This window comes from Lepus europaeus, chromosome X (assembly GCF_033115175.1).
Source record: "Lepus europaeus isolate LE1 chromosome X, mLepTim1.pri, whole genome shotgun sequence".
Taxonomy (NCBI): domain Eukaryota; kingdom Metazoa; phylum Chordata; class Mammalia; order Lagomorpha; family Leporidae; genus Lepus; species Lepus europaeus.
In genome coordinates, this window is record NC_084850.1 from 84,384,031 (window position 1) to 84,395,192 (window position 11,162).

Here is an 11,162-nt window from a genome sequence, read left to right on the forward strand (position 1 = left end):
TTTTAAAGGGAAAAAACACTTGACAATCAGATTGGCATTCAGTTACCAAGTGGGAACAAAAGCCATAACAAGATCTGATTTACTCTTATCTGGCTTGCTCATGATAAGACAAAAAAAAATCACAAGTTTGGGATACCTAATTTGTGTTTACAATAAACTGTGAGCTCAGGAACTAACCACTCCCTTGCTAGTCTCATGGTAAATTTGTGAGATTCCAAAGACTGGGCAGCCAGGCACTTATGACCTTGCTAAGGATAACTTTTGGGGGGAAAGCAATCATTTTACACCCCAAATTCCACTAACTGCCTATCCTCACAGCAAGGCTAATTTGAGCATGTGGCAAATGAAACAATAAATTAGCAAAATATTGAGAATCACCAATAAGATTAAAGGTGTTAGGAAACTGGCACAGTCTTATCTATGGCGCGATCTGCACTTTGATTTACATTCTATACCCCAGTTCCACTGCCATTACTGAAAGCCAGGTAACCACATGGCCCAAACTACCTGTGCCAAGCTCCACTCCCAACCTAATGGGGTTGGCTAACTCCTACCTCACTGCCCGCCCCCTGGAAAAAGTATATTAGACCCCCTTCCCAGACACGCGGCCCTTTTTCTCCTCCCTTCGCCACCCCACCCCTTCAGTCTGTTGGGTTTTCCCCAATAAACCCTTCCTTTACTCCGGTGTTCGGTGTGCTTTGTGACTGCCTAACAGAAATATATAACAAAAGGATTGATCTTTAAACAATTGTAAGGCAAAAATATCCACTGGCCAGATTACTGTGCTGAGCCATTTTGTTGTGGCAAGGTACACCTTTGTTTTTTCAGATAATTTTGTTAATAAGTCATCACTCCTCTTGTAGAAGATCCATCTAAAAAAATAGTTAGAGCTTGTGCTATGGACATCTTTATAATGACAGAATGAAAGTAAAATGGAAATATTGTAGAAAGAGTTCTTAGGAAAATTATAAGAAAGATCTTCTACATAATCAATCAAGGCGATTTGGGAAGTAAGTTGAAATTGTTCAGGTTCCTATTTAGAAAATGGCAGGTAGGCCAGCACCACAGCTCACTTGGCTAATCCTCCACCTGCGGCGCTGGCACCCTGGGTTCTAGTCCTGGTTGGGGTGCCGGTTCTGTCTCAGTTGCTCCTCTCCCAGTCCATCTCTCTGCTGTGGCCTGGGAAGGCAGTGGAGGATGGCCCAAGTGCTTGGGCCCTGCCCCCGCATGGGAGACCAGGAGGAAGCACCTGGCTCCTGGCTTCGGATAGGAGCAGCACCGGCCGTAGCGGCCATTTGGGGGGTGAACCAATGGAAGGAAGACCTTTCTCTCTCTCTCTCTCTCTCTCTCTCTCTCTCTCTCTCTCTCTCACTGTCTAACTCTGCCTGTTCAAAAAAAAAGAAAAAAAAAGAAATGCGAGCTGACAGATGGTATGGTCAGGTCACTCAATCATGAATCTGTCCAATTTGGTCTCATATTTGCCCTGTATAGATCCTGGCTTAGTAAATATTAACCAAATCAAGTCTCAATAAAGGTAAGAAATTGGTGAGGTCCTTTGGCAGTTAAATTTGCAATAATCTGTGAGTAAGGATATATGTTAAAGAAAGAGGTATGAAGTAATCAAAGCCATTCAATAATGTAAATATTTTCAGAAACATTTGCAAGCAATACTCCAGTGGGGTCAATAAGACTGGGAACAACAGCTAGTTGTAAAGGGGCCTTATGAGTAATGCGATTAATAAAACTCTGCCATAAGGTCAGATTAATATCTTTTAGAGATTGTTGAATTTGAGGAGGAAATTTAATGGTAGCTGTAGGATATGTTTTTCCCTTCAAGGCTTCAAAAAGCAGTTGTAACTGCTGGGTAGTTAACTTAAAATAAGGACAGGCCCAGTTAAGGTGTCCTAAATACTGTTGTAATCGTACCAAGGTTAAAGGCTGAAGGAAGAGCAATTGGGGAAGAGTAGGGATGGATTTGGCAGTAAGCAACTTTTGATCTAATTGTAATTGTTCTTGAGCTAGGGACTCCACTGTGAGTAATCTTTCTCTAGGTAGGGGCCATTGTTTACCTATTCTGGCTCCCCAAGCACCCAGGTTAAAGGCAGCCCTGTGTGGGGATAGGTTGATTCAGTGGGTGCTCCTATCATGTGAATACTAGCTTGAATTTGTTGTAATAAATCTTGACCCAAATAGATGAATATAAGGGCAAATGTGAACAACGAGGTGTTGGCCTCCAGGATCATAACAACCAAAACATTTTTTGTCAGGACCTTTAAGAGCAGCAGCCAACAGATTGCTTTATTGTTTTTTTTTTTTTTGACAGGCAGAGTGGACAGTAAGAGAGAGACAGAGAGAAAGGCCTTCCTTTTTCTGTTTATTCACCCCCCAATGGCCGCTGCGGCTGGTGCACTGCGCTGATCTGAAGCCAGGAGCCAGGTGCTTCCTCCCGGTCTCCCATGTGGGTGCAGGGCCCAAGGACCTGGGCCATCCTCCACTGCCCTCCCGGGCCACAGCAGAGAGCTGGACCAGAAGAGGAGCAACCAGGACAGAATCCACCACCCCAACCAGGACTAGAACCCGGGGTACCGACAACGCAGGCAGAGGATTATCCTATTGAGCCTCAGCACCGGCCAACAGATCGGTTTTATAAGTTTCAGATTTATCAGTAACAGGCTTTAACACATCTTTACAAGCCTGTTTAGTATTTTTAAAGGCCAATTGTGTTAACAAAACCTGAGTGGCTTAGTTTTCTACTTGTTACACAATAGCTTTTTGTAATTTTTCAATGAAGAACATATAATTTTTGGTAGGCCTTTGTCTTTCTGTGGAGAAAGAGGCAGATGGACAACAAACATCAGGTATCTCTTTCCAGGCTTTTTTTTTTTTGACAGGCAGAGTGGATAGTGAGAGAGAGAGAGAGAGACAGAGAAAGGTCTTCCTTTGCCGTTGGTTCACCCTCCAATGACCGCCGTGGCTGGCGTGCTGCGACCGGCGCACCGCGCTGATCCGAAGGCAGGAGCCAGGTGCTTCTCCTGGTCTCCCATGGGGTGCAGGGCCCAAGCACTTGGGCCATCCTCCACTGCACTCCCAGGCCACAGCAGAGAGCTGGCCTGGAAGAGGGGCAACCGGGACAGAATCCGGCGCCCCAACTGGGACTAGAACCCAGTGTGCCGGCGCCGCTAGGTGGAGGATTAGTCTGTTGAGCCACAGCACCGGCCTTTTTCCAGGCTTTTAAAACCATATTAGAAATAAGAACTTTGCATGCCATAATCAGTGAGGCTCTATTTTACTTTTTTAAACATATTATAAGGTAGGGAATCATGCCTGTCTGGGGCATTCTGTGGTCTTATAATAGGACAAACATCTGATAAAGGATCCCCTTGCTCTCGGGCTTCTTCTAACATGCCTAGTGGGATGGATTGGGCAGGAGGCTCATGGTAAGAGCCCCATGGAAAGAGCGACAACAGGATTAACTTTTTCTTCATCAGCAGCCTTAAGAGCTGAGGGACAAGTCTCCTCTCGCAAAGTTAGAATAGTTGGGTGATTCTCCTGACCAGGGAGAGCCTCCAACAGGCTCACAACGTTGCTGATTGCATCCCAACAGCAATACCATGCCTGAAGCACAGAGATGGGAGCCCATGGCACTTCATGTAATTCTATTTTTTCCCAATCCGTCACCTTCAAGGTACCTTCATCAGGATACCAAGGGCAACATCTGTCTATTTCCTGAAGTAATTGTCCAATGATGTTTTCAGGGATGGAGTGTCCTGCCTGTTTTAGCAAATAATACAATTCTTCCCTATGCTTTTGTTGCACCTGGGGGAGGGAATTCCCATGTTAATGACTCACCAGGATCTCAGAGATGAACGACATGTCTGTAATCCTTGCCAGGTATGGTGAGCCGTCCCTTTCACACTGTGCCAAGGGTCACTGTTCAGGCACCAGTTGTGGGGTTTTTGAAATGGAGAGAAAGAACACGGGAGCATCCATTCTAAGAGCACACCTCTGGATAGCTATGTGCTCCCACTTTTATATAGAGTACCAGCAAGTCTACAGGTCATCAGCCACATAGGCAAGGTTATACACCAACTTAAAGATTTGGGAAAAGGAATTCGGTCTGGTGGTCTAACAGGGATTAGAGTTGTGTTGTAAATCTTCAGAGACAGGCCTACTCGGATGCTCGTGCAAGTTTACAAATTCCCCAAAATATTCCAGGTACCAATTCATGTCCATTAGCCCCCTGCTGCTCCCGCTGCCACATTCCTCTGGGGTGGGTGTGCCCATCCCCAGCCTGGTATGGCATGAACAGAAACTGCATCTGTGCCTCTAATTTCAGGGGGGTATGCCCCCCTGAAAGGCACTTGTTCAGCATCTCTCCAATGCTGGCAAGGATGTGGGGCAAAAGGTACCCTAATCCACTGTTGTTGAGATTGTAACTGATACAGTTTTTGTTGAAGACATTATGGAGATACCTCAAAAATCTGAAAATATATCAACCTATCAATCCCACTCTGGGGAATTTACTTAAACCAAAATGCAATCAGCATATGAAAGAGTGATGTGCACCCCCCTGTTCATTACAGCTCAATTCACAATAGCTGAGATATGAATCAACCCAATTGTCCATCAACTGATGACTGGATAAAGAAATTCTGGTATATGTACACTATGGAATCCTACTCAGCAATAAAAAAGAATGAAATCCTACCTTTGGCAACACAATGGATGCAATTTGAAACTATTATATTAGTGAAGCCAGTCTCAAAAAAACAGATATCATGTTTTACCTGATCTGTGGTATCTAATAGAGTACCTAAAATGTACTGGAGTGAAATGGATATTTTGAGATTCAGTGATTGTTTAGTCCTCTCTCACCTGTTGAGAAATAACTTTTTTTGTTCATACTATTTGTTGAACTCTTTACTTAGTGTTGGGTTAATTTTTTTATGAGTATGAAGTAATAAAATAAAATAAATATAATAGATCTTTGTAAAAATTAAGAGTAGAAATAGGAGAGGGAGGAAAAAGAAAGGTGGAAGCATAGGCTGTAGGGAAAGTAGGATGAGAAGGATCATGTTCTTAAATCTGTATTTATGAAATACATGAAATTTGTATACATTAAATAAAATTTTAAAAATAGAAATAGAGGGGCCAGCACTGTGGTGTAGCAGGTAAAGCCGCCGCCTGCAGTGCCAGCATCCCATATGGGCGCCGGTTCGAGTCCCAGCTGCTCCACTTCCAATCCAGCTTCCTGGTAATGTGCCCAGGAAAGCAGTGAAGATGGCCCAAGTCCTTGGGCCCTTGCACCCATGTGGGAGACCTGGAAGAAGCTCCTGGCTCCTGGCTTCGGATTGGCATAGCTCCAGCCATTGCAGCCAATTGGGGAGTGAACCAGCGGACGGAAGACCTCTCTCTCTCTACCTCTCCTCTCTCTGTGTAACTCTTTCAGATGAATAAATAAATCTTTAAAAAAAAAAGAAATAGAGCCTATCACTGCAAGTTAAAGCCCACTGTGGAACCACTGTTGCAAATAAGGTATTAGAAATTGGAAAGAGTTCAAAAGAAAATATGATGAAATAGTTATGACTAGAAAATACTGTGAAGGAGCTTGGTACTGAATCACAGGAACCCCTTAACATTCAGGTTTCAAAACTAGCAAATTATAAAAAAAGAAAATACTGACTTTAAAGAAACTTGAAGGAATGTGTACCATTAGTTTTTGAGAACATTCAGTCTATGGTGAAGGAAATGCCTTTAAAGAACTCTTTTAATGTACTTGTGGGAAGTGGGGAGGAGAAACAACTTTGGAAAAGGTAAGCCTGGGTTAAGATACCACCAGCTCTGCACTTGTGAGCTGTGTGATTCTGTGTCTGTTGCTATGTCCCTCAGCCACTTATTAAATGGAAAAAACATTATATATGAGATTTTACAAAGATTAAGTGAAATAATGTATGCAAATTATGTTGTGCCTAGCACATGACCAGTTTTCCCTAATTGGTTGCTAACAGTATTCAATAACAATTATTTAAAAGCTAGTCCTACAGAATATATTAACTGGTTGCATTATTTTAAATGGTTTCAAACAATTTACTCAGATTAGGCAGGTAACACTCATTTTACTTTGATCTATTTCTCTATTAGTGCAGAAATAGAAACAAAAATAAAAGCCATAGACACTTATTATTACTACTCTGTGCCTAGAAACTGAGAGCCTCACCCTCATCATGCATTTCATAAGTGATTCTGGAATTAGTAAGAAAAAGAAATGATATGAACAACATGAAATAAGATGAGTTTAAGGAAGGGGTTGTTGACAGTTTTGTTACTTCCTTAGATGTTATAGATTGTGTTTGAGTTATTCATTAAATTCTTCACTTGTTAAAAAAAAAGTGTGATGTCTGAGGTGGAACTGAGAATGACACACACTGTCCAGATAAGCTGTCCTTGTGAACAGTGAACCAGAGGGAGAATAGGAGTCCAAAAAGAGGACTGTGGCTAGGCGGGAAGATACAGCCAACACTACAACACTACACAAAGTTGGTAGAAAATGAAATTCAAAGTTTAATTGTGGTGCACATTAAACAGGGGAACTGTTCTAAAAATGTTTGGACATGGAGCAGCTCTTCACCCTCCAGAGGAGGTAGAGCACAGATCATTGAGAGGTAGTTTAACTTGAAACTTCTATGAACTGGGGAGGGGAAGGAGACAAAATCAGGGGCAGAGAGGAAGCTCTGGTTGGAGAGAAACCGGAGGGAAGCAGCTGGGTCACAGATTCTGAGCTCAACAGGTACCAGCTGCTTTTCTGTTGGGAGATGCTGAGTTCAACCTGTGAAACAGAGACAGGGCAATGTCACACCCAAGCCAGGGCTTGCCCACGTCCTTCCTAAACAGCCAGGACTGTGGCAAGTGGCATGGTATGTTTATGTGTAACACTCACTTCAAAGGGTCTGTAACTTCTCAGCGAACACCCACATCACTGCTGAAATACAGAAACAAAACAAGGTACTTCAGACATTGGCCTATGGGAAACCTGGAAGTGTACCTCCAGGAAGCGGAAAGGGATCACCTAATCCTGTGACCTTGCAGACAGCTCTGGGATAGACAAAACCACCAATCACCTGTATAACATGTGGGAACGTCTTCTAAACAGAAACAAAATGGACCATTCTTAAACGTTGGGTCATATCAGAATCGTTCAGAACTTGTTGAAAAATAATTCAAACAACAGGAGAAACCATACAAGCTACAGCAAGCAGCACTTCTAGAGAAAACATGTGCAGTAGCTCCAAACGTGCTAAAGAAGATCCCTGGGACTCTCTGGCAAAATTCACATGCAGCTGAGATGCTGCATTTTCCCTTGTTCTCACCCTTTGTTGTAAATTAGGGGTGGGGAACTTCTGTCCCATGGGCTGTATCAGGCCAGAAAAATCATTTGGTCCAGCCCTACCAAGGCAACCTAGCCTTTACTCAAAATTCAATAAATCTACAGCAAGCTCATTTTTAATTTGATAACTTTTTATGGCCCACGAATGATGTTGTAAATATCCAAATGTCCCTATTCAGAAAAAAAAGGTTTCCCACCCCTTCTGTAAATGAACAGAAGCATCCAGAGCCAAGCCTCTTTGGATCTCCCAATAGGAACACGAGTTTCTGTGATGCCAACCACACTTGCAGTCCCCCGCTACCCCATGACCTGACACTTGCACAACTTCTGCCCGGTCTGCTCCAGTCCCAGCTCTAACCCAGCCCAGGGTTCAACAAACCTACTTCCTTTCTTAGGTCGTCTATTTCCTTCTGTAGTATGACACACTGGCACAGCAGTTGAGAGACAGAAAAAGAGAGAGAAAGAGAAAGAGAGAGAGAGAGAGAGAGAGAGAGAGAGAGAAATGGTGAGTATATATTGGCCTGTTCCCTCCCCATCCATGCCCACAGCCTTTTCATCTGGCACCTCCCACAGCACAGTGGCCACATTGGCTTGGAATCCTAAATGGAAAGGAGGCACCCTCTCTTCTGTGGTGTGGGACAGTGAGTGGGAGACACAGGAGCCAGTTAAACCTGGACACATATCCCACCACCCAGTTTGGGCTTGCATTTCTAGAACCAGAGGCTGCACTACCTGAGGACAGCCCTCTATTCCAGGTGGCAACTGCTGCCTTTCTGATCTTCGAGGAAGGACAGGTGGCTCCAGCTCACCTGAAAGAGAAGGCAAAATCAAACTTTCCAACGAGGAAGTGAGGTAGAAAGGGAATGGCAGTCTCACCTTCTACTGGTAAAAAGTTGCCCTGCTCTGCTCAGGGACTCCAATCCTCTTTCTGGCCTGTCTTCCCACTAGTGTCACTAGACAGTAGTGACCTAGTGTCAGGCCATGTGCCCCAGTGATTCCCTAGGGTTGTGGCTCTAGGATGCATTCTGGGACAGCCACAGGCCCAGCCAGCTTCTGGGAGAAGTGATATGGCTGTGCAGGACTCAGCAGGAAAGGTTCTGCTTCAGTGACCATCTACTTCTGGTTTTGCAGCTTGGAGCACTAACAAACCACCCCCACCTCACAAACACCATTCAGAGGATGATGCGGCCTTAGGCCAGCCTGGTTTCCTGTGGGTGAGCTGCCTGGATAGGCAGGGAAGTCTGGGGGCAAGGTTGAATCCCCAGAAATGACAGGTCTGAAGTTGTCCATCTTTAGCCCCTCTCCCCTCCACTTGAATCCAACCCACTGGACTCACCAGAGAGTGCAGGGCTTCTGGGTATGATGGCTCCCCGGCTGGGAGACAAAGGTTGGCAGTTTGTCCCAGCTGGGTGGTCTCTGGTGTTAGGGTTCCCACTGCTGAATTCTCCACGGTGACTGGACTGGGAAGGTGTCCCTGGCATGTGTGCTGGAAGCTAAAACAAAAATTTCTCAGAGTTGCTCCAGGGTGTCAGTGCCAGTGTGGGTTGAATGTGTAGAGCCAGGATGAGATGAGGTCAGGAGCAAGCAAGGGAACTGTAGGCTCATCTAATCAGCTCTTTCTCTCTTCTCAGCCATAGGCCAGGAGGGAGAATTGAGCCAGGGAGAAAAATATTGGTACTGAGAAGCACAGGCCCTCTGCCAAGCAGGACTGGGGAACATCTGAGAGAGAGGAATCAGGAGGCTGAGAAAAATAAACACCACAGCTCTGCAGCCCAGTCTGCAAGGGAGTCCCCTGATGTATTCAAATCCAGCTTGCAGCCCTACTTGTAACCCAGCCGCTCTGGGGAGGAGGTAGGAAACTGAAGAGTGTCAAGAACAGTGCTGGCACACACCAAGCGCCCTCTAAATGTTTGTCCCTGACCTGAGGATCTCAATTTGGCATCCTAGTGACCCAAGGCTCCCAATGACTAGTTCTAAGTAAGGGGCGCAGGTAGCAGGCCTAGAAAGGTGTGCTCTCAGTGAGGGGAGGAGGAGAATAAAGGGAGAATAAGAGGGAGAGAAAGAAGAAGGCCTACTCACTTGGGTCTTTGGGACTGGATCTCTGCTTAGGCCACCATCTCCTCTGACCACAGCCTGGAAATCCCTCTTCCTCCTTGTCCCACGTTTCTTCCTAGCACAGCCCTGATTGGACTTTTTGGATCCCCCATGGAGCAGGGAAACCGTGCTGGGCTTCTCAGGCAGTGAGACTTTAGGGAAGGAGACTGATGCCATGGGAGCTATTGACTCTCTGTGCCCCCATGGAGCAAAAGCTGTCCCAATGACAACTTTAGTGTCAATCCCTAGGGATTTCTGCTTCTGGGCCAACTCCTTCTTGGGAGTGGCATGGGGCAGCCCCCCTGCACCAGAAGCAGCAGCAGCACCAGCACCTGGGCAGCTGGGCCTACCCTCTCCATCAATGGAAACCACACTCTGCATTTTCTTAGAGATAATGGAAGCCATTTCTTGTACCCTCCGTCTTTCCATGGTCCAAGTGAAACCCCAGAGAGTGGAGGTCAACAGACGGACTGAAATGTGAGGGAAATTCTCCCTGCTAAGGAAAACTGAGTCTCTGGGGCTCCCTACCAGTGTTTCAGAGCTGCTGCACTTGAACAGGCCCCTTCTTTCCTGGGGAATGCTCACCCGCCTGGGCTGTATTATCCCGAGATCATCGGAGGAGGTAAGGCGGAAAGGCAGCCCCACCAGGCCATCCCTGCAGGCACGCTGGACAATCATGCTAATGCTTAAATGCGGTCTGTCTACTCTTCTCTTTCTGCTGTCCCAGATCTGGCCTGTCCCTGAAGCACTCATGTATGGAGGGGCAGCACAAGCCTGGAGTGTTTCCACAGAGCTGGGGTCTAGCGTAGCTTTACTGCTCTGCTCTGCCTCAAAGTGCACACAAACGGCCCCCGTTTCGGCACAGGTGCTTTCTGCGTATGGAAATCTGCGCAAAGCCCCAGCTTCCGGATCGCTCAGCAGCCGCACGATGGCTGCACACGCCTCAGCAACCTGGGACATGGAATCCACAGGGCCCTCCCCGTCAGAAGCAGGAGTGGTAGGCCGGGCTTCACAGCCAGGGGGCACCCCTTCTCCTTCCTGGATCATTCTCAGCTCAGGCTCCGAATCGGAGTCCAACTCCAATGGCAAGTTAAATGTCTGCGGGCTTGAGGGCCCACTCTCCCCTCTGCCTTCACCTTGGTCCTGCTCCCGGCCCTCACCGCTTTCTGGCAGCCCCAAATCCCAGCTTTGCCCAGGTGCCCGCGGGGCTCCGGAGCTCCCACGGACTGCCTGCTCACTCTTCAGGCCGATAGCTTCGCTAAAACCAGACGCCTTACTGTGGGAGCTCATGTCTCAAGTCTAGGCAGACCGAACTGAGCGGAAACGGTGGATCTAGCCACAAATCCCTGAGGAGGGAGTTGGGAGGCGAGCGGCAGGAGCTGCGACACCCTGCAACGGCCGTTACCGCAAGGGTCGCAGGGAATTTCCTCAAAAGACGCAAAGCTTCCGGCACGCATTACAAAGCCTGAGGCGCGCTTCTCATTAGTCAGTTCCAAGCCAATCAGTTAGCTCCATCTTGCCCCGCCCCTTCAGGTACCAGCCAATAGGGACAAAGACGCTTGCTCTGAAGCCAAACATAGCGTCTGACATGGAGGTCACTAGCCAATTAGGTGGCGGACATCGAGCGTCCAGGCCTCATCCCACCTCTTCCTTTCCAGCTACATCCGTTCCAGCACCTGCTTTC

General features: G+C 46.7%; 1 protein-coding gene across 1 annotated transcript; it reads right to left on the reverse strand.

Annotated features, from left to right (window-relative positions):
* Window positions 1-3,432: 3,432 nt before the first annotated feature.
* LOC133752720 (uncharacterized protein CXorf49-like) lies at window positions 3,433-10,768 on the reverse strand. The gene is made up of 6 exons (XM_062183081.1): window positions 9,464-10,768; window positions 8,721-8,877; window positions 8,117-8,193; window positions 7,768-7,809; window positions 3,850-3,915; window positions 3,433-3,615 (listed from the first exon to the last, which is right to left on the reverse strand). Exons 1-6 carry the CDS (start codon window positions 10,766-10,768, stop codon window positions 3,433-3,435), a joined length of 1,830 nt encoding a protein of 609 aa, XP_062039065.1.
* Window positions 10,769-11,162: the final 394 nt, after the last annotated feature.